Source organism: Lolium rigidum, chromosome 1, assembly GCF_022539505.1.
Source record: "Lolium rigidum isolate FL_2022 chromosome 1, APGP_CSIRO_Lrig_0.1, whole genome shotgun sequence".
Classification (NCBI taxonomy): domain Eukaryota; kingdom Viridiplantae; phylum Streptophyta; class Magnoliopsida; order Poales; family Poaceae; genus Lolium; species Lolium rigidum.
This window is the reverse complement of record NC_061508.1, coordinates 56,195,389-56,219,011: the sequence shown is the minus strand read 5'-3', so window position 1 is coordinate 56,219,011 and position 23,623 is coordinate 56,195,389. Positions and strand designations below refer to the sequence as shown.

Sequence of the window (23,623 nt, the reverse complement as noted above, 5' to 3'; positions counted from 1 at the left end):
CACAGGGCGATCTCTCCATCAGCGACTACTGCGCCAAGCTCAAGAACCTCGCCGACTCCCTCACTGACGTCGGCCAGCCCATCAGCGACGAAACGCTGGTTCTGACGCTCCTCCGAGGCCTTAATGACACTTACGCCCATCTGCGCTTGTTTCTCACCTTTCAGGTGTCGTTCCCCTCGTTTCTTCAGACGCGCTCCGCCCTCATCCTTGAAGAAACTCAGCGCCGCACCGACGCACGCAACGCCGCCTCCACCGCACTCTGGGCCATGGGCCAGAGCGTACTGCCCAACAATGGGAGCGCTCGCGCCCTCCTTCTGGTGACCGCTCATCGCCTGCTCCCTTCGGGGGCTCATCGCCTGCTCCCTTCGGGGGCGATCGCGCCGGCGGCCGCGGCACCAACTACTTCACCAACACCTTCCGTGGCAGAGGCCGCGGACGCGACAACGGACGAGGACGTGGGCGCGGCCGCGACAACCCCTGGCAGTTCAATCCCTGGACGGGGGCCCCTACTCGCGCCCAGCTACAGCAGGCCCCGTGGCAGCCACCTCCATCAACACAGTGGCAGCCGCGCTCACCAACGACATGGCAGCCGCCGTCCCCAGGCCTCCTCGGCCCGCGCCCCAGCATGACACCACAGGCGTATACAGCCCAGGGCTCCTACGTCCCCACCGCCCACCAGCAACAGCAGATCGACCCGGCTCTCCTCGCTGCCCTCAACAACCTGCAGCTACCCGGCGGCGATTGGCACATGGACACTGGTGCATCCTCTCACATGGCATCCGATCCCGGTAATCTCCACTCCCTCCTTCCATCCTCATCCCAATTTGTCACCGTCGGAAACGGTGCAACTCTTCCTGTCACCCATGTCGGTTCCCAAACTCTTAACACCCTCACTAAACCCCTTTATCTTCACAACATACTCCTAGTTCCACAAATCATCAAAAATCTTATATCTGTTCGTCAATTCTGCATCGATAATCACCGCACCATTGAATTTGATCGTTTTGGTTTTTCTGTGAAGGCCCTTCCCAGCGGGATCGTGATTCTCCGATGTAACAGTCCAGGCCCTCTCTACACCGTCAATCCACCTGCCTACGCCGCTACATTCCTCGCCACCATCTCCCACGACCTCTGGCATCGCCGCCTTGGACACCCCGGCCACAGCTCCACGCCATCTCTACCCACCGGCTTGCCGTATAAAACAGGACCCTCCCTTTGTCATGCATGTCAATTAGGAAAACATGTTAGGTTACCATTTTCTTTGTCGCACCCGTCTACTACTCGCCCGTTTGAACTATTACACTGTGATCTATGGACCTCCCCAGTCCTTAGCATGTCTGGTTTTGCCTATTATCTAGTCATTATTGATGATTTTTCTCATTATTTTTGGAGCTTTCCTATTCGTAAGAAATCCGATGTCTTTGCCACGTTCGTTACTTTTCATGCCTTTGTCACCACCCACTTCAATCTCCCTATTCTAACTATCCAATGCGACAATGTAAAAGAATTTGACAACATTAAACTAAACTCCTTCTTTCAATCCCATGGAACCCTTTTTCGCTTCTCATGCCCCTACACTTCTCAACAAAACGGAAAAGCCGAACGAGCCATTCGCACCATCAATGATGTTATCCGCACCCTTCTCTTCCAAGCCTCCCTGCCTCCCAATTTTTGGGCCGAGGCTCTCCACACTGCCACTCATCTTCTCAACCTTCGTCCCACCGCAGCCCTCCGTAGACAAACCCCACACTTCACCCTCTACGGTACACATCCATCCTATGATCACCTACGCGTATTCGGTTGTCTCTGCTATGTCAACATTTCCTCCACTAGTCCCAACAAACTAGCCCCACGCGCCACCAAATGTATTTTTCTCGGTTATCCATCCCGCCACAAAGGCTATAGGTGTCTCGACGTGTCCTCCCGACGCATCCTAATCTCCCGACATGTTACGTTCGATGAACATACCTTTCCTTACGCCTCCATCACACAAACATCTCCACCACCTGCCATCATCGACCCCATAGATCCCCACTTCCTACCAATACCTCCAACCATATCCACGTCGGCACCACCATCTCCCACTCCACCCCCTGCCGCGGCAGAGATTTCTGCTGCCGCGAGCCCACGCCAGCCTACCGCCACCTCTTCTCCTGCCGCGGCAGCCTCTTCCCCTGCCGTGGCACCTCTTTCTCCTGACTCGCCTCCACCGCAGCCTGCCGCCACTCTGTCTCCTGCCGTGGCAGCACCGCGGCCCAGCATTACTCATGTGTACACTCGCCGCCCTTCGGCACCACCCGTTATCCATCACACTCGTAGCACCACCGGTAAACTCCCACCTCCCATCGATAAACTCAATCTCTCCGCCACCGTATCTTCTCCTATTCCTCACAATTATCTAGTTGCTCTTCGTGATCCTTCCTGGCGCCAAGCCATGCAGGACGAATATGACGCTCTTCTCCAAAACCAAACCTGGACTCTCGTCCCTCCGCCTCCTGGTACCAACATCGTCAGTCGCAAATGGATTTTTCGTCACAAATTCAATTCCGATGGATCTCTTGCTCGTCACAAGGCACGATGGGTCGTTCGTGGTTTCACACAACAACCTGGCATTGACTTCGATGAGACTTTCAGCCCTGTCGTCAAACCAGCCACCATCCGTGTTATTCTCTCCCTCGCTGTGTCTCAAAATTGGCCCATCCATCAACTCGACGTCAAAAACGCCTTTCTTCATGGCAACCTTTCCGAAGAAGTCTACAGCCAACAACCCTTAGGGTTTATCGATCCCTCTCGTCCCACTCATGTCTGTCGTCTCCTCAAATCACTATACGGTCTTAAACAGGCTCCTCGGGCTTGGTTTCAACGATTTGCTACCTTTGCTCGTTCCATTGGCTTCCTTGAATCCAAATCTGATAACTCTCTTTTCACTCTCCATCGCGGTTCTGACATCGCTTACCTACTTCTCTATGTTGACGACATCGTTCTCACCACATCCACCACTTCCTTTCTCCATTCTATCATCAACACTTTCAGCCGCGAGTTTGCCATGAAAGACCTCGGACCTCTTCATCATTTTCTCGGTATCTCTGTCACTCGCCAACCTCATTCTCTTCACCTATCTCAACGACAATATATCCTAGACATCCTCCACCATGCCGGCATGAGTGACTGCCATCCGTCCTCCACTCCTGTTGATACCAAAGCAAAACTTCATGCCTCTACTGGTCCACCTGTGGCCGATCCCTTCCTCTATCGTAGTCTAGCCGGCGCTCTTCAATACATGACTCTCACTCGGCCTGAAATATCCTACGCTGTTCAACAAGTTTGCCTTCACATGCACGATCCCCGTGAACCTCACCTCCTCATTGTCAAACGGATCCTTCGCTACCTCAAAGGGACTCTCGATCATGGTCTTACTCTTCACTCCTCCACCTCTCACTCTCTCATTGCCTACTCGGATGCTGATTGGGCAGGATGTCCAGATACTCGCCGATCTACGTCAGGGTACTATGTGTTCTTGGGTGACAACCTGGTCTCTTGGTCATCTCGCCGACAGCCCACCGTGTCACGCTCTAGCGCTGAGGCTGAATACCGTGCTGTTGCCACTGCCGTTGCCGAGACTTGTTGGCTCCGTAATCTTCTGCAGGAGCTCCGGCGTCCTCTTGACAGCGCCACGATTGTCTACTGTGATAACGTGAGCGCTGTTTATCTCTCGGCCAATCCAGTTCAGCATCGGCGTACCAAGCACATCGAACTTGACATACATTTTGTGCGTGAGAAGGTGGCTCTTGGGGCTCTGCGAGTGCTACATGTACCCTCCAGTTCTCAGTTTGCTGACATCTTCACTAAGGGACTACCGTCTGTCTTATTTCATGAATTTCGATCCAGTCTTCACATCGGCGAAGCACCGAGTTCCGACTGCGGGGGTGTGTTAGGGAGACATCCACCCGTGCGGCTAACCAAGATTAGTTAGGGATATTTCATGTGTAACAATACTTGTAATCTTGACTTGTACCTCAAGTCCTTGTGCATATAAATAGAAACAGAGGGAGAGGAGGCGTGCCATCGAGCAGCCCATTGTTTCACCCTGCACCCGTGGTGCCCAAGTTTCCGTCTCATCTTTGGACTACCTCTGTCTCCTAAAGGAACGTACTGCGTGATACCCGTGATTTCTTCAATTTGGTCCCTTGATGATGCAAATTTGACATGTTCAAACTGAGCGGATTTGGTTTTGATTTGATTGGTTCCAAAATTTCTACAGTACTTTGGTTTTCCTGGAGCCCCGCTCATACCCAGCTTCCCTAATTTCAAAATATATCCAATTTTAAATGGAATCACGGTATGAAAACACAAATGTGGTGACCTGAGGATGTAAACCGACTGGACGTGGGACTGGCCCAAACCCGACCGGATCGCGGGCATATCCGCTCCCCACTGCCGACTTTCCGTCGTTAGCAAGGTTCTCCTGCCGCCTCTTCCGCTCGGCACAATCCTCCACTCGCAACCACTCGCCGCCGGCGCCGGCTTTTCCCCTCCACCCCGAACTCGCCGACGGAGGACTCGGCAGCCGTGTTCCCGCACCGCCGCCGCATGCAGCCCTCCACCGATCGACGCCGCGGCAACGACAACGGGAACCCAGCCACGCCCGCCTCCCATGGATTGTGGCGCCCTCGATACGCTGCGCCTGCCCCCACTCCCGCCGCCGCCGACCCCCGTCCGATCCCCACCTATGTGCCACCCCACCACCGTCGCAACACCGCCCCAAACCCGCCACTCCCGAACCCTGCCTCTGACGCCCGCCCGCACCAGCACCAAACCCCACCGCACGAGAGGGCTCCGTCCAGTCGCTACAACAGCAGCATCCACCACCGCCGCGGCCCGCCGCAGGTGAAGGCTCCACCCGCACCCATGAACGCCCCTGCATCGGCAGATGCCCCCGCGCTCGCGCCCCCAGCGGCGGTGCCGCAGCTGGTGCAGGAGATCCAGGATAAGCTGGCGCGGGGGACTGTGGAGTGCATGATCTGCTACGACATGGTGCGGAGGTCGGCCCCCGTCTGGTCCTGCGGCAGTTGCTTCTCCATCTTCCACCTCCCCTGCATCCGCCAGTGGGCGCGCGCCCCGGCCTCCGTCTCCGATGCCTCCCACCCGGCCGCCGCCTCCTGGCGCTGCCCGGGGTGCCAGTCCGTGCAAGACCTGCCCGCTCGCCACATCGCCTACACCTGCTTCTGCGGGCGCCGCCGCGATCCCCCGAACGACCTCTTCCTCACCCCACACTCCTGTGGCGAGCCCTGCTCCAAGCCCCTCGGGCAAACAAATCCTCCTGCTGCTACCAAGGGCGCGGCCTACCCTGATGAAGATGATCATGTTGCCGCCAGGTGCCCGCACGTCTGCGTCCTGCAGTGCCACCCTGGGCCGTGTCCACCCTGCAAAGCCTTTGCTCCGGAGAGGCCGTGTCCTTGCGGCAAGCAGTCTATCACTTGCCGGTGCGCGGACCCGAGCACGCCTGTTACATGTGGACAGCAATGCCAACAGCTGCTCACCTGGGGGAGGCACCGTTGCGAGAAGGTCTGCCACACCGGGCCTTGCGGGGACTGCCAGGTTAGCGTCTCTGCACAGTGCTTCTGTGGCAAGAAAACAGAAACCTTGTTGTGCGGCGAGATGGCGGCGAAGTCAGAGAAGGATGGGGTGTTCTCTTGCACTGCGGTTTGTGGCCGCAATCTTTCATGTGGGAACCATGCCTGCGAGGATGTTTGCCACCCAGGGCCATGCAGGGAGTGCGCGCTTGTGCCAGGGAAGGTCACCACATGCCATTGCAGCAAGACATGGCTCCAGGAGAATAGGGCGAGCTGCTTGGACCCAATCCCTACTTGCGACAAGGTTTGCGACAAGAAATTGCCGTGTGGTGTGCATAGGTGCAAGGTTACATGTCATGAGGGGAAGTGTCCGCCGTGCTTGGTACGCGTCGAGCGGAGGTGCCGCTGCGGCTCATCAGGCCAGATGGTGGAGTGCTACATGGTCTCGGTGGAAGAGTTCTGTTGCAACAAGCCTTGTGGCTGCAAGAAGAACTGCGGGAGGCACAGGTGCAGTGAGTGCTGTTGCCCGCTGTCGAAGCCATTTGCTCAGCATGAAGGTGGCAACATGGATCCTCATTTCTGCCAGATACAATGTGGCAAGAAGCTCCGGTGTGGGCAGCACGGATGCCAGCATCTCTGCCACAGCGGTCACTGCGATCCTTGCCGCGAGACCATGTTCAGTGATCTCACTTGTGCCTGTGGCAGTACATCTATTCTGCCACCGCAGCCGTGCGGCACACCAGCTCCATCATGCCCGCATCAGTGCATTGTCCCTCAACCTTGTGGGCATCCAGCTTCGCATCAATGCCATTTTGGAGACTGCCTGCCTTGCGTGGTGCCAGTAACGAGAGAATGCAGTGGGGGACATGTGATGTTAAGGAACATCCCTTGTGGTTCAAAGGACATCCGATGCAACCAACCCTGTGGTAAGAACCGTCAATGTGGACTGCACGCTTGCGCCAGGACTTGCCATCCTTCCCCTTGTGATCCGCCGCCTGCAAATGGAGATGCTAGTTCAAGCTCTGGGAGCAAGGTTTCATGTGGACAGTTATGTGGTGTCCCAAGGAGGGAATGCAAGCACACTTGCAATACACCATGCCACCCATCATCTCCTTGCCCAGACGTGAGATGTGAAGTCCGTGTGACTATTACCTGTTCTTGTGGCCGTATCACTTCAACTGTGCCCTGCAGTGCTGGTGGATCATACACTGGTGATAGTATGTTCGATACCTCCATCATACAGAAGCTGCCAATGCCTCTCCAATCAGTGGAATCAAGCGGGATGAGGGTACCTCTTGGACAGAGGAAACTTTGCTGTGATGAGGAGTGTGCAAAAGTGGAGAGAAAAAGGGTCCTTGCTGAAGCTTTTGACATTATACCACCCAATCTCGATGCATTGCATTTCGGTGAGAACTCAAGCGCATCGGAGTTGCTTTCTGATCTTCTCCGACGAGAGCCAAAGTGGGTGCTGGCCATAGAGGAGCGGTGCAAATTTCTTGTACTTGGGAAGGGGCGAGGAAATTCTTCAAGTAACATCAAGGTCCATGTGTTCTGTCAAATGACGAAGGATAAGAGGGATGCTATCAGGCTCATTGCAGATAGGTGGAAGCTGTCTATTCAGGCTGTTGGTTGGGAGCACAAGTGTTTTGTTACCATCCATGTCACACCCAAGTCGAAGGTGCCTGCTCGTGTTCTGGGCTCCAAAGCTGGTATCCCTGTCTCGGCTTCCTATCCTTACTTTGATCCCATGCTGGACATGGACCCGAGACTCGTTGTTTCAATGCTGGACCTGCCAAGGGAAGCTGATGTTAGCTCTCTGGTCTTGAGGTTTGGTGGGGAGTGTGAATTGGTTTGGTTGAATGACAAAAATGCCTTGGTGGTCTTCCGTGATCCAGCTAGAGCCGTGACAGCACTGAGACGGCTGGACTATGGGTCTGCTTACCAGGGGGCTGCGATGTTTTGCCCAAGCAGCATCACTCAGGCTTCGTCATCAGGCAATGTGTGGGTTCGGGCACAGAGGGACGGAGGATCCACTGCACAGGGCAGTGCCAATCCATTGAAGAAGGCTGGTGCCTCTGAGCCTGGATCATCCGGAGACCGGCATTCTCCAGGGACGAGTGTGCTTGGTCAAGCTCCAGGGTCAGCTTGGAGGCAGGCTGATACCCCTGGCCAGGTCATGGGTACATCTAGATTGACTGCTCTGGAGTCTCCTTCTGGCACAAGCTCCGTGCCAGCTGACAAACGCAAGCCTGATCTTCGCACTGATGCTGGGTCCAGAGCACAGAGCGCTGGGCAAGCAGTGCCCAAGCTGCAGCCAAACCTCGAAGTGGAAAACTGGGAAGAATCGTGTGAGTGATGAGGTGTAGGTGGTTTGGTCGAGATTCCTTGTTTTTATTTGGATATCATTCAGAAGTACTGATTCTGTCACCGGGGCAATCCCCATGTAAGACTGCTGCTTCTTTTGCAGACCTTCATTTGAACTAAGAAGAAACATGACATAAATTTGCCTTCTACTGTCTGCTCGCTTTCTGTGTTTGGATGGTACTTCATGTGATCTTAATGCCTTCTACTCTCCAAGCGGGTGAAATGCTGTGCAGATTTTGCTTCTGTTCCAAAGTGTTGATATGTAGTCAGCTCCGAAGTGCTTATATCCGTGTGGTCTTAATGCCCGAGATACAGTATCCACCACAAATTTTTACAAAAAGAATTTTCCTATTATTCAGCTATATATAGCTTACGAGATTGCCAACACAGCCAATTCTTCACCAACATTACATGATTGCGTTGCGTAGCACTGTTTTCCGATGATGGATTGGTGTTATATCTCTGCAATGCCAGGCTTAATGAGATTCGGAAAGCTACTACCGTGTCTAGTGGTTTGCATAGGCAAAACATCTATGTCTGCAGGTGGTAAGTTTCATCTATTCAATAATTGGTCAGGCTTGCACCTTGGGACTTTAGCTTCAGTTTGCAGCATTACACCTTGATATTTGGATTTTTTGCTTGCAATGTGCAGTTGCTCTTGTTCAGGACGCACAGTTGATGTTCAATGGAATGCCTCGACATTTATTTATAATCAGTACTGTGCACTGATGCATGTTCTTTTTTACTGCGAGGTGCGCTCTCTGTCCCTTTGCGTGGTTGCTCTGAGGTCAAGTCGCACCTCCTCTGTTGATTTGTTACACAGATCGTAGTTAGTGATGTCGTAGTTTTGTTCATTTCCTAATGTATCAAGTATCTACTAGATGTTTCATATTCATGTTTGTTTCTCTTCATAATTCTGTGAATCCTTGTGAGAACAAGCTTCTCCTGAATACTTTGAGTAACTGAAAAACATTACTAAATACAAAATAGATGTGCTTACCTTTGTTTGTTTCAACATCACAACTGCACAATTGGTTGGATCTAATAACAAATGTTATGATCATTACTAAGTCCAATCCAACATATCCTTGGAATGATTTCCATCAGAATGCACGTCAGATTTAGCATCCTAGAACGTTCTCTAGAACACATGTCTACATCTTTGCACCCACCTTTGCAGCATGTTTTTCATCTAGAACGCTCACGAAACGATGCTACCTCCGTTTCATAGAATAAGGCCTATAATTTTTTGGAAAATTCAAGCAAAGTAAAATTTGACCAAACTTTTATAAAAAAAACTATTAAGAACCACGATATTATGTAGATATCATATGAAAATATATTTCATGATGCATCTAACGGTGTTGAGTTTGGATTGTACATATTAACAATTTTTCCTAAAAACTTGGTCAAAATTAATCTAGTTTGACCTTTAGAAAAAAAATATTAGCCTTATTCATTGAAATGGAGGTAGTATTTGCAATATTTTCCCTTCATGCGCGTTCTCCCTCCATTTCCCTTATCGTTGCTATCCCGGCACTGGTTTACGCAAGCTAGGCTGTGGCAGGCAAGGAAGGTGAGGCCTCCCTGTCAGAGTTCTTGTTTGGTCACCGTCGGCTCTCAAGCCTCTCCCACACACTGGTCGCCACCGGAGGTCCACCATGCTGCTTGCTGGCCTCTTCTGTACTTAATATATGGCTGAATGGCTGCGACGCATCCTTGGATTTGCCAGTCTCCTCGTCCAGCCTCTTCCTTGTTGTCCATGTCGTACTTCTTTGAGCCACAAGGGATGGCGTTGAGCGATCAGCTGCAAATCCAGCCTTCAGGTAATTGCTCTTGTTCTTCGCCCATTTATTGTGTCATATCATTTCAGTCTTTTTTTTTCTTCCAAACTTCATATCAGTGCCTATTAAATAGTCGCATATCCATAGATATTTATCATGTTTATGTTAAATATCTCTTAACATATAATATCTCTTATCATGTTTTTGTTATACTGTTTTGTCATGTTTTCTTCAGATTCTTGATCAGGTTCTCTTTTGCAGGGGGAAAGCATTGTCAGTTGTGTTTTTTAGATGTCAGTTGTGATTCCCTATCGCTGGGTTTGTCTTATTGACCACGTTCATTCCCGAAAAATTTGAAATCTTAAAAGGTAAGAACACGAACAATGCCACTTAGAGCTCCTGCATTATTTCGGCCTGTCCATGCAGTGATTGGTTCTTGAAAAAAGTGCTCTCTAGGTGGTTATCCAGACAGATCAGGATGATGCCAAATCACCATGGGTCATCTGAAGCTTTCTGAGTTTCAGTGACATATGATGATTTCATAGGTTTTGAATTTGATGAGCAGAAAAATTGTGGAAAATCAATAGTGAAATTCTCACAGTATGTTTCCATTCACATGATTAGCAGGTCCACTTTCGTTGGGAGTAAAGCTAGGATACATGTCGATAGCTTTACTAATCTCAGCTTGGTTCTGTCACTTTTTCTTTACTGTTAGGTTTATGCATTGAATTAAAACATCGGGTCAAGTGCTGCCACAACGTACATGTTATATTGAGTTTTCATCAGTCCTTAGTACTCCCCGTTATTGTGGTCACTTTTTGGTAAGCAAACATCAGTATATCATGGTTGTTTAATAGAATCCCCAAATGCCCAAATAGGGAATGCAGCTACCTTTTAGTTTTTGCTAATAATGGAGTATATTCGATCTATAAGCAGCAAAGGCACAACATTAGTCCAGTCACAATGTTTTGGAAGATTATATATGTGTTTCTGTTGGGAAATTCACGAGCATATAAACATATAGGAGCATATAAACATGTTCTGTGAAAATACATTTTGAAGTGTCAAAAAGTTCTAAAATAATTTTTTGCATGTATATCTAGACATTTTATGTTCGTACACAAGTTTTTAGAAATTTTTATTTTTTTGTGTCTCCTGTAAAAAAGATAAATTTTGATGCTCCAATATTACTACGTGCAGGATAATTTTTTTTTTATCTTTCTTGTGCATGCCACATAAAATGTTGTTTTTTCACGAAAACTTATGTACGAACATAGAATGTTACGATGTACACCAAAAAATTTATGTCAGAATTTTTAAACATTTTTAAAATTGTTTTTTAATTATTTTGTATAAAAAAAATGAAACCGTGTCTAGGAGGAACTAGACACTTTTTGATATAGTAGAAGCGGGACTTGGCGTGACAATTCCGAAATTCAACCACTAGGCTAAGCCCACGTCGTCTTAATTATTTTGTATAATGGGAGCAAATGCTCCTATGAACCAAAACACCTCCTCCCTATTCTGTTTTGCTAATATCTCTGGCCTACTGTAAAGTACATACTCGCACGGTCCTACTAGGCACACTTAATCCGGAATGAACATGCTCGCCGTACTGACGAGGTCTTGTTAAGAGCTTTATATACAAGATCATGATTGTTTGGCTCGGTTATGGCAAATGAACTTCAGTTTTTTTTTTGTTCATAAGAAAATCTATTGAGAATCAAGGCAAGGCCAAGAACCGTGCGGAGTGATGAGGCGGTTTGGTCAAGATGGCTTTTCTTACTTCAGATCATTTTTCTCTCATTTTCCTATGATTAGAGTATCTCAGGGTATCTCCAGCGGGGCAACACAGATCATTTTTCTCTCATTTTCCTATGATTAGGGTATCTCCAGCGGGCGACCCATATCGAATGTCTAAAAGTGATCGCGTGCATCCGCTTGCGTCACCCCGCGAACATGTTTTGACCGTGCGTTACGTCTGGATATGCTTCCAGCGGGGCGACCTATTTTTTAGTTTACAGGGAGGGGCGAAGCTCCCCTTAGGGCAAGGTATGGCAGCCACCCTACCTTGATTTTTGATGACTATATTTAGATGCAGATGTTTCTTCTGAATATTTTGAGTGGTCGTGCGTCGAAAACCGAGAAAATTCTTGTTTAAGTGAACATTGTGTAAAATGAACTTAAACATAGACTCATGTTTTAGGTTCATTGTAAATAACAATGATTCTATATTTCTATTATAGAAATTTATATAAATCTTAGTATATGCAGGTTCATTATTCAAACGTGTAGAGTTAAAAATTTAGAGATTTCTTGATATTTGAAAGACACATCATGATTTCATCAAAGACATTATCACATTATTGAGATGGTGAATTGGAAGAGTTTCTTGACGACAAAGATCATTAAGACCTAGTTGCTCACGATGGATATTTAAAAGTCTTAATCGATAAAATTATTCTTTTTACGAAAAAAGTAAAGCTTTGTTATTGAGGTGGCATTATTGTTATGTTTTTTTGGGTTCTACGTATATCAAATATGTCTTTGTTTTTACCATACTAAGTTATTTCGTTAAAATCACATATGACGTTCATGTCTTACGACTATTTTGGTAATTGCATCATTTTTTTAGTTTGCCCTACCTCAAAACTTTTCCGTCCTTCGCCACTGTTTGCAGGTACTACAAACTATACAAACTACAGTTGGTAGAAGCCTAGAATACTTGATGCCCGACGGCTCAGCCCTATCGTTGCATCCCTGCCTCATCTGCTTCTCTGCCGCCACCCATGCGGCCGCTATAGCTCGGTGCGCCGCCGTGTCCTCTAGCAGGCACAGCCGCAGCGTCTCGTTCGTGGCATCCTCGGCCTTCTTGAGCGTCTCGAAGGAGTCTACGAGAGCCCTCTGCGCCGCCACCTTCTCCCCTGGGGTAGACACATCAGGGTCATCAGAAGACCATGAGATGTCGGAGGAGTCGTCCTCTGCGGCGGCCGCTACCCTGCGGCGTTCCATCTCGGCGCTGAACGTCGCGTGGGCCGCCCGCTCCTCCTCTGCTTCCTTCTCCGCGTCAGCCAGGAACTTCGCGTCACTGACCGGGTCGAGGAGGTCGTCGGTGCTGTCATCGTCGTTGTCGAACTCCTCGTCGGAGCTTGACACCGGGGAAGGTGGAGTCGGAGGTGGAGGCGCGGCAGCCTGGCCGCGGCCGGCACTGCTCATGGTGGTAAAGGTGGAGGTTGAGCAGCGGCGGCGCTACGGTGGAGGTTGTGCGGCGGCTAGAGTTTTGTGTGGGAGGAGATGAGATACCCACGCCCCTCTTTATATTGGCCGGAGGCAGGCGCCGGCCGCGGTGTGTGTGGCATCGTCATTACTTCGTGCGCAGAGGGAGGCGACGGTCGCGCGCCACGCGAGGCATCGCCATTTACGCGGCCGCAGACTGCTGAAGCGACGCCTCGGCGCCAGTACTAGCGCGCCTTGAGAAAACGCATCAAGTCTGGATCGTTGCCAGCGGGCCTGACGAAACGTCCGCCAGACGCGAGCGGACACTTTGCGAAGATATTTTTCTACCCCGCATAGGCAAACAGTCCGTTAGAGATGGCCTTAATATAGGACCCATATCGAGACCAGTATTCTGTCAAGTAGGTTCCTGTTTTGTTACCTGTTGGCTGTTCGGTCGGAAGTACTGATTTCCGTCCCTGGGGCAATCCCATGTAAGGGCATATACAATGAGGATTTTTGCTTAGTTGGAGGAGAGAGAAATAAGAAAGAGAAGGTTGTTTTCCCTGCTAAGAGATCATCTCTTAGAAAATAAAAGAAGGCTATTTTATGCGTTGTATGATATGTCTTCCCTTAGCGAATTAATTTCTTACTAAAAATTAATTATTTATCATTAATTGCTAGGGATGACAATAAGAAATAATGCACTGTATGACTTATCTCTACGGCTTTCTCTAGATGACGTAGAAGACTAAGAGAAGGCATATGATGGAGGACAGTAGAGAAAATAAAACATAACTAAACTTTAGTACTAGCTTCTACACACTTCTATATTATTCCACATAAAATAATCCTTTAGTCAGATGTATTATAGGGGTTTCTAGAGTGTTCTAGGTATGAGTTGTAAATTATCTCTTTCCTAACTTTAGTAGTGTTCCCTAGAATGTTCTAGTTGTGAGTAGAGCTAACTTGTTAGGGCTCATGCAGCCTATAAATAGAGGTCCAGCCTCTACATATGTAACCAGACTATGTACCATCTACCTATCAATAAAGAGAATTTTTTGTTCTTGTTTTAAGATCTTGGATTAGATCTTGTGTTGAGAGTTTGGATTGAACTCTTGACAGCCCCGCCCCTAGAGCGATATCTAGCGCAGCACGTTGAAGCGGTTCCTTCAACATTTTGTGCTGTCCACATTGTAGCAACACGGTGGAGCTGTTCCTCCACAACTTTGTGCTGCTTCAGGTGGTATCATAGCCCTGCTGAGCCGTTCAAGTTGTTGGTTCCCTCGTTGAGAGCGAGCTGCAACAAGCAATGGAGGAGTTGGGAAAGAGAATGGATGCTGCAGAACAGCAAATCCAAGCGTTGCGTGAAGATCTTAACCGGAGATTTGATCAGCTAGTTGAGATGATCAGAAAGGGTGTTCCTCCTACTGCCAATGATGAAGAATCATCAAAGGATGGAGAAGAAGCTCAGCGGAGAAGAAAGGGAGGTCATCTTGGAGCAAAAACACCTCAACCACATGTTGTTCAGCGTACCTCAAGAAGGCCAACTTATGAGGAAATTTCTTAAGATGAAGAAAATGATGAGGGCCTTGAAGAACCCGACCTCTATGCACATCCAAGAGTACCAAACACTACGTATGCGAGGGATACATACAAGGTGAAAGATGAGATCCCTACTTTCAATGGAAATGTTGATATTGAAGGGTGCCTTGATTGGTTGTACGAGGTGGAGACTTTCTTTGAGGTCATGAATATTCCAGAGGACCGTAGAGTCTCTTTGGTAGCATACAAGCTGAAAGGAGGAGCTGGTGCATGGTGGCATCGCCTTCAAGAAGACCACATGCTAAGAGGAGAACCTCGTGTGCGATCTTGGTGGCAAATGAAGAATCTTTTAAAGGGAAGATTTTTGCCTTCAGATTATGATCAGATCCTATTTATTCAATTTCAGAATTGTGCCCAAGGAAATAGGATTGTTTCAGAATATACAGAGGAGTTTCTAAGGCTACAAGTGAGGTGCAACCTTGCTGAAACAGAGGATCAACAAGTTGCAAGGTACATCAATGGTCTCAGTGATGTTATCCAGGATCGTTTAATGATGCAGCAAATTTGGTCCCTTGATCAAGCACAAGCTCTAGCCTTAAAGGCCGAGAGGTTGGTAAAAATAAGAAAGGCAAGTAAGACTCCATATTCTCATACAGAAGCCTCACCTAGGAGTAACTCCCATAAAACGGAAGAAAGGACCACTCAACCCAAGGCAAAACAACCTGCCCCAAAACAAATTGGTGGTAAGAGTAGGGCTAAGTGATACGTCTCCAACGTACCTATAATTTCTGATGTTCCATGCTTGTTTTATGACAATACTTACATGTTTTGCTTGCACTTTATAATGTTTTTATGCATTTTTCGGAACTAACCTATTAACGAGATGCCGAAGGGCCAGTTGCTGTTTTCTGTTGTTTTTGGTTCCAGAAAGGCTGTTCGGGCAATATTCTCGGAATTTTGACGAAACTCCAGAAAGACTCCAGGGGCGCCGCCACCATCGCGAAACTCCGTTTCGGGGGACAGAAATCTCTATTCCGGCACCCTGCCGCGACGGGGAAGTGCCCCCGGAAGCCATCTCCATCAACGCCATCGCCTCCATCATGCTCCGTGAGTAGTTCCCCCATGGACTACGGGTTCTAGCTGTAGCTAGTTGGTATCATCTCTCCCGTGTACTTCAATACAATGATCTCATGAGCTGCCTTACATGATTGAGATTCATCTGATGTAATCGGTGTTGTGTTTGTCGGGATCCGATGGATTGTTACGTTATGATTAGTCTATCTATAAAGTTGTGAAGTTATTGTTGCTGCAATCTTGTTATGTTTAATGCTTGTCACTAGGGCCCGAGTGGCATGATCTTAGATTTAAGCTCTATACTTATTGCTTAGATTGTATCTACAAGTTGTATGCACATGTCTATGTCCGGAACCAAAGGCCCCAAAGTGACGTAAATTGGGACAACCGGAGGGAAAGGCTTAGATATGAGGATCACATGTTTTCACGGAGTGTTAATGCTTTGCTCCGGTGCTCTATTAAAAGGAGTACCTTAATTTCCGATAGATTCCCTAGAGGCCCGGCTGCCACCGGCTGGTAGGACAAAAGATGTTGTACAAGTTTCTCATTGCGAGCACGTATGACTATATATGGGAAACATGCCTACATGATTAATAATCTTGATGTTCTGTCTTAATGCTATTTCAATCCTATCAATTGCCCAACTGTAATTTGTTCACCCAACACTTGTTATTGGAGAGTTACCACTAGTGAAGATAGTTGGGAACCCCGGTCCATATTTCATCATCATATACTCGTTCTACATGTCATTGGAAGTATTATCAACTATTTTCTGGTGCCATTGCTCTCATACTACTATTACCGCTGTCGTGTTATCGTTACTACTGCTCTCATATCATCATTACTTTCACATCACCCCTGTTACTAGTGCTTTTCCAGTGCAGCTGAATTGACAACTCGCTTGTTAAGGCTTATAAGTATTCTTTACCTCCCCTTGTGTCGAATCAATAAATTTGGGTTTTACTTCCCTCGAAGACTCGTTGCGATCCCCTATACTTGTGGGTTATCAAGACTATTTTCTCGGCGCCGTTGTCGGGAGGCATAGCTCTACTCATAAGTTCACCTGGGGAGTACACTCTACCTCTCTTTCTGTTTTTGTTTTATTTTATTTTGTTTTGCTTAGTTTACTTTTGTCTAGTTTATTTGTGCTTAGTTTATTTCTGTCTAGTTTTATTTTGTTTAGTTTACTTTTGTCTAGTTTCTTTTTGTTTTGTTTTATTTTCCTCATATACCCAAAAATCCATAAAAATTTGAAAAACCTAAAAATTAAAAATTGTTGCTATGGGAGAACCTACAACCTATTTGGAGCTTATTGAATTATATAATAGGGATTTCTATTTTCGTGCCCTCGGGTCCTTAGTTGTACTCAGTTTTCCCCAGCTCCTTAGTTTTTCCTCAGTTTTCCCCAACTTCTTGTCTATAACCCGCAGAAAGAGCTCGGACGGAAGGAATCCCGTTTAGTTGACGTTGGTTGGTGCTGGCAAGTGGGGCCGCTGTTGGTGCCCCGCAGTGGACACGTCTCCACTTATCTAGATCATCGTGGGACCCACAACTTGTCCACGTGAGCGCGCCGGACCCACAGCTTACCCAGGTGACCGTTGCAAAATGGGAGCCCGAGCTAGCCCCGTGCCCGTGCCATTGCTTCCCCTTTCTTTCTCCGCGCCCCATTGTTCTTCTTCTCCGCCAGCGGCAGCCCTTCTCCGGCACGCGGGTGATGTCTAGTTTCTCTTCGACCTCCCGTTCTTCATGGCCGCAGTATGGACCCGTGCCTTTGACAAGATGCCCCGACCGCCCACGCCAGGAGCCTCCGAAGCGGTCGATCCGTAAGACGGACGAGAACGGCAACCGTGGACGTGAGTTCGTTGCATGCGAGAGCTTGCCATATAGAGAGGGGGATAAGGTTAGATCTCGCTCCAATTTCTCTCGTTTTCTCTCGATTTTCTTGTTATTCCCTCGAATTTGGGATTTAGGGTTCACGTTGTCGTTTTCAGATCTTGAAGAAATGCAGGCATTTCGAGTGGATCGATGTGTACGTTCGGAGGCTTCGGTTGCAGGAATCAATTGGCGCTATTGGGGGCGCAATTTGGGAGGGGGGACTTGCTGTAGAGAATGCGGCGGAGAGAGGAGCCGTTCCGATTAGGGACCTTCCGATTATGCCTAATGCTCCCAATGCGGAACTGGTGGAAGTGAAGGGAGAACTCGAAGAAAATGAACAAGCGAGTTAAGGCAACTGATCGAGTTGAAGAAGCAAGCTAATCTGATGGCTGGTTGTTTTTTTTGTTGTATAATTACGATCGGATTCTTATCATTGCTCACCAGGCGCTAGAAGTTGTTACAAGGGATACCTAGTTACAAATCCATTATTCAGTTACATGTACTTGTAGTTGTTTTCAAAGTTAGTGTGTGCATTCACCGAAATTACCAAACTATATTCCCTAAAAGAAAAGGACAACTAAAGATAGTTGATAATTGTTAGAGGGGTGACAAATAATGCAATCGCCGAAATTCGCAAAAATGTATGCCTCATGTTTATAACAAAATTATACCACTTTTAGGCCGTTTCAAAATACCAATACTATATCCCAAACTATATTCCCTAAAAGAAAAGGACAGCTCAAGATAGTTGATAATTGTTAGAGGGGTGACAAATAATGCAATCCCCGAAATCCGCAAATATGTATGCCTCATGTTTATACCAAAATTATACCACTTTTAGGCCTTTCCAAAATACCAATACCATATCCCAAACTATATTCCCTAAAAGAAAAGGACAGCTAAAGATAGTTGATAATTGTTAGAGGGGTGACAAATAATGCAATCGCCGAAATCCGCAAAAATGTATGCCTCATGTTTATACCAAAATTATACCACTTTTAGGCCTTTCCAAAATACCAATACCATATCCCAAACTATATTCCCTAAAAGAAAAGGACAGACTAAAGATAGTTGATAATTGTTAGAGGGGTGACAAATAATGCAATCGCCGAAATCCGCAAAAATGTATGCCTCATGTTTATAACAAAATTATACCACTTTTAGGCCGTTTCAAAATACCAATACTATATCCCAAACTATATTCCCTAAAAGAAAGGGACAGCTCAAGATAGTTGATAATTGTTAGAGGGCTGACAAATAATGCAATCACCGAAATCCGCAAATATGTATGCCTCATGTTTATACCAATACTATATATTAAGTGGCAAACTCGTCATTGCATTCTCCACCGACAGAGAGAGAGAGAGATGAGTGGCCACGAAGAGAGAGAGAGAGAGAGGTTGCCACGAAGAGATGGATAGGGGTATACTGCCCGTTAGATCAGTGGATCAACGGTTCGTGGAGTCGATCCGTGTGACAACGGCTCAACCAATCAGGATAAGTTTGGGCTTCTCGGAGCATTTGTGACGAGTACTTGAGGGCAAAACCGAGTAGTACTAAGAATCCAAGGGCACATAAATAGTAAATAGACTAAGGGATTCAAACAAAAGAATTACAAAATGAAAAATGTGTGTTTTGTACAATATAATTCATATTGGGCTACATCAAATTATTTGCAATTCAAATATACATGAGTGTGACAGTTATGGCATCATTTAGACAATCTATGTTTTGGGAAAGATGTTTTGCAAAGGGGTTTGGGTGGAAAACCATGCATCTTCATAGCTACACTAGTGATTCTGAGAAGTGGCAATTTGTGGTAAAACTTGATTTATATATGTTTGTTAAGGTTTTCTAGGTGGCGGAGTTGCGTAGGAAGACTCCATGAGTAGTTGCCACTATGTTTTTATTTTTTGGATTTTTTGCGCATGAAATGACTCAATTAGCTATGTTAATCTCATTTGTGGACTCTCTCGTTGACCAGCTACTTGAGGGTAAAACTGAGTATATTGCACTTGCCGGTCTAAGTCCTCGAGGGGAAAACTGAGTACGAGATAAAATTTCTGTATAAGGCCCGAGGTTATAACCGAGTACACCAAACGTCCCGGGGTTAGACTCGGGTAGCGGTGCACGCTGCACCCGTGCATAGCGGACGCGTGTTGCCGTGCATAGCGGACGCGTGTTGCGGTACACGCCACCTTCGTCTTTATAGAGCCCCTCTTTCTCTCCCTCGACGCACGTTCTCACCGGCTCACCGCAACCGCCTCTCTGTCCCATCATCTTCTCCACAACCGAAGAAAAAACCCCGAAGAAAACCGCCGGCGATGGAGAAGAATGAGATGCCCATTGTCGGCACATCAGCCGCCGCCCCGTCCGGGCCCCTGTCGCCGCTTCCATCGTAGCGGCCGGCGCATCGGCCGCCGCCCCGTCCAGGCCCCTGTCGCTGCTTCCAACGTAGCAGCCGGCGCATCGGCCGCCGCCCCGTCCGGGCCCGTGTCGCTGCTTCCAACGTAGCAGCCGGCGCATCGGCCGCCGCCACCGTCCGGTCCCCGTCGATTGGGACCCGTACGAACCGGTGCGGTACGACGCGCCGGAGAACCCCTACGACACCACCATCGTCGACAATGAGCCGGAGGTAACCCTTTGTTCCCTTGTTCTTATCTCATTTCAATCATTTTGTGTTAGATCTACCGTTATTACGGTTCGTCTGTTCCTAGTTCAATCCTTTTTTGTTAGATCTTGCGTTATTACTGTTCGTCTGTTCCTAGTTCGATCCTTTTGTGTTAGATCTTGTGTTATTAGTGTTTGTGATTTGCTTTTGTTTAAGATTTGTGCCGATGATGATGAATATTTGGGCATAAATTGATTCAGGGTTTGGTCGGTAAACAATTGGTGTGTACAAATTTGTTGTGCATGATCTTTGGTTTGCTTGACTCAAATCCTCGGATATAAGTGTGTCCAATGTAATCGAGGCTACCTCTTTTTTCGAGCCCATATTATCATGCATGATTTTTTGTTCACTCTCTGTTCCATCATCGTTGCAATTGACTCCGTGTTTTTGCACGATCTTTGGTGCTACGTGACGAGTGCGGAGCAGCGACGTCGACGAGCGACGACGAGTCCTTCCACACCAAGACTCGTCACGTCCTCGGGAGGCTGCAGTCCGGCCATTACGATGGCCCTTTTGCTCGAGGCATTTACAAGTGCCCCTTACGCAACGAGGAAGCTCCGCGCCACCGACTTCAACTCCCTGGTGAACCATGCTGAATCCATTGGCGGATGTGGCGCTAGAGTTGGAAGGACCGTGAACGTGCATGCGTACATGGCCAAACACAAAGCACTTGGGATTCACTGCGCAACCTCCAAGCGAGTCACACGCGCTACTCGGAGGCGTTGAACGTGCCCTACTTGTACTCTCTGTATGTGACTGCTCTATCGTCAGAGCAGCTTAATTTCATGTAAAATGTAGCTTATGTTGGATCTATCGGTACTACTTTTGGATCTGTCCTGAATATATCTATGCTATGTTGGTTGCTTGTATGCAGCTTATCCTATATTTTTCTCTCGGATTTGTGCCCTAGATTTCCTACCTGATTGGGTAAAAACGAAGGCATAAAGAAATGAATGGCGTTAAAAAACAGAAGGAGAAGCTGCTCTAGATTTGCTACCAATTTGGGCTATCAAATATGAATGAGATCGAGCGATAGAGAGGAAAAAGGTACATTGAAAACTGCTAATCCGGGCGAAAGAGACGAAACCACTCGTGCCCCCGTCCCGGACCCACACGGCTCCACACGCTACGGCCCCACACGCCACGGCCACACAAACACGGCCTCGTCCTGTCCCACACGGTCCCTTCCTACCAGCCCCACACGACGCGGTCCCACACGACGCGACCCCACAAACGACACGACCCCACTCGTCAGCACGGAACGGTCAACTTAACGGATTCCTTCCGTCCGAGCTCCTTCTGCGGTTCAGACAAGGGCTTGGGGAAAACTGAGGAAAAACTAAGGAGCTGGGGAAAACTGAGTACAACTAAGGACCTGAGGGCACGAAAATAGAAATCCCTATATAATAAGTATAGAGAATCAAGAACGGGAAAAGTTATGAGTGTTGTGATAGAAAAACTGAATACAATAGCTAAAATCTTGCTTAAACGCCATGATATAAACTGTTGCTCTGAACAGGATACTAAACATCTTAAATTTCAATGTGGCTTTAGTGAGGAAGTTTTAATTAAGAACTATAATTGGAATAGCTATATTCATTTTGGGTTCGAAGAAGTAGAACAATTTGTTTTGTTTATGGGAGCTTCTGAGATCGAATCCTTCATTGCTAAAAATTATGAAACTTGTGTTGTTTGTACGGACCTTAAAGATTATGTCTCTTCTATCCTTAATTTTTGCATAGAAAGCTACAGTGATAATCCTTATATCATTGATTATAAAGAGAGACTCATTAATGCACAAGAATGCACTCACAATTTGCAGGAACCGAGTGGAAGAAGAAATTGATGAACCTGAAAGCTCATTGGATGAAAAAGAGGAGGAAATTGATGAACCCGAAAGCTCATTGGATGAAAAAGAAGAGGAGAGTGATGAACAAAAGGAGGAAGAATGGATTAGCTACCCATGCCAACCTTCTAATGAGAGTAACTCTTTATCTCTTACACTATTTGATTGTCCTCCATGCTTACCAAAGGCGGATGAATGTTATGTTCCCGTGGATTCTCTTGAAATATTCCCTATGAGTAAAACTTGTGAGAATAATTATGCTACTCGTTATTCATGATAATCCATGCTACTTTGATAAATCTTATGATAATGCTTTGTTTGTGCCTGATGTCGAAATGCATGGTACTAAAGAGTTTTGCTTGGCAAATGTTTATGATAAATCTCTAGATGATGGTCCTATGTTACTTGATAATATTAATTGTACTACTAATGAAAATGGGATTGGAGAGTTCTTGACTTTATCTATGAGTCCCATATTGTGGTGACCCTGCATACCACTGCATGTTGTAGTATGCCAGTCGTTGATATAACATTCACGAAGTACCATTCCGCAAATATTACATCCCTCAGAGTAGTACAATAGAACATAGCAGGTCCATAACTCATTCATTTATTATTACAAGCATAAAACACATATCGTCTCGGAGCTCCTCTTGGGTCCTAAGAGGGATACTCCTGGGTTCGAGGCGAACCCAACTTAACTTACAATATAGAAGTTTCACTAGGTTATACATTTATTACCTCGAGCAGCTAAATACTAAGAGTTCACACTTGCTCGGCTACTACTACTACTCGGTGCTTCTAGGCTTGATCTCCTCCGGAAGCCTCCCGGTTCCGTAGACTATGAGGTAGTCTACGCCTTCAATACCTCCGGAGAGGTCCGGTTCTTCATAGCCGATGATCTCGGCTCCTTCATGGTTGTCGTAGTCCTCCTCCGGACGATTCGGACAATCTAAGCAAGGGATTTAAGAGTGGGATGAGTACGAGCGTACTCAACAAGTTCATTATAGATAAGAGGTGTTTAATGCACTAACTACGATATTAGACCGAGAAAGTCTAATACCAATGCAGGTTTTGATAAACATTTCTTCAAGAGATTGCTTTTATTTCAAAGAGCTATGTCCGTCGGCCTTCACGGGTTTACTAGAACTTCATGGAGCTCCTTTCCGGCCGCGTTCGCAGTTCCATATCCCGGAACGGGGAGTGACGAGTCACGATTCTTTACACTCGCGAGAGGTGTGTTGCTTTACCCATAAAAGATCTTAACCTTGGTGCCAACCGGGCAGCTTTCCCGTCCACACTTCCTATGGTGTGAGGCCCGGTATAAGGTCTAGCCAATCATGTTCCTCCGCTACCTCGAACACCCACCCTTTGTTGCAGACTCCGACCCTGGGTCCACGCCGGTCCCATTATTCCCATAGATTTCAGGGTGGACCCCGACCACGACGACAATGCAGGGCTCTACCATACATTCCTACGCCGGCAGCTGCAACCCATCATAGACCTCATTACCGTTTGGACTTCTACGGGTTTCCACCCCTGCATCATGTCTCGCAAGATCATGTGCACCCAGTAATGAGCATCCGTTGATGAACGAGAGGTGGAAACACTTTTGACTACTCCGTCCCACTCCGGATCTTATGGTTAACACGGGTATTACGGCACAAGAATCACTGGA

The 23,623-nt window shown here is 47.4% G+C and overlaps 1 protein-coding gene across 1 annotated transcript; it reads left to right on the top strand.

Annotated features, from left to right (window-relative positions):
- Positions 1 to 4,590: 4,590 nt before the first annotated feature.
- Positions 4,591 to 7,929, top strand: LOC124708252 (NF-X1-type zinc finger protein NFXL1-like). Its single transcript, XM_047239939.1, has one exon. It carries the CDS (start codon positions 4,591 to 4,593, stop codon positions 7,927 to 7,929), a length of 3,339 nt encoding a protein of 1,112 aa, XP_047095895.1.
- Positions 7,930 to 23,623: the final 15,694 nt, after the last annotated feature.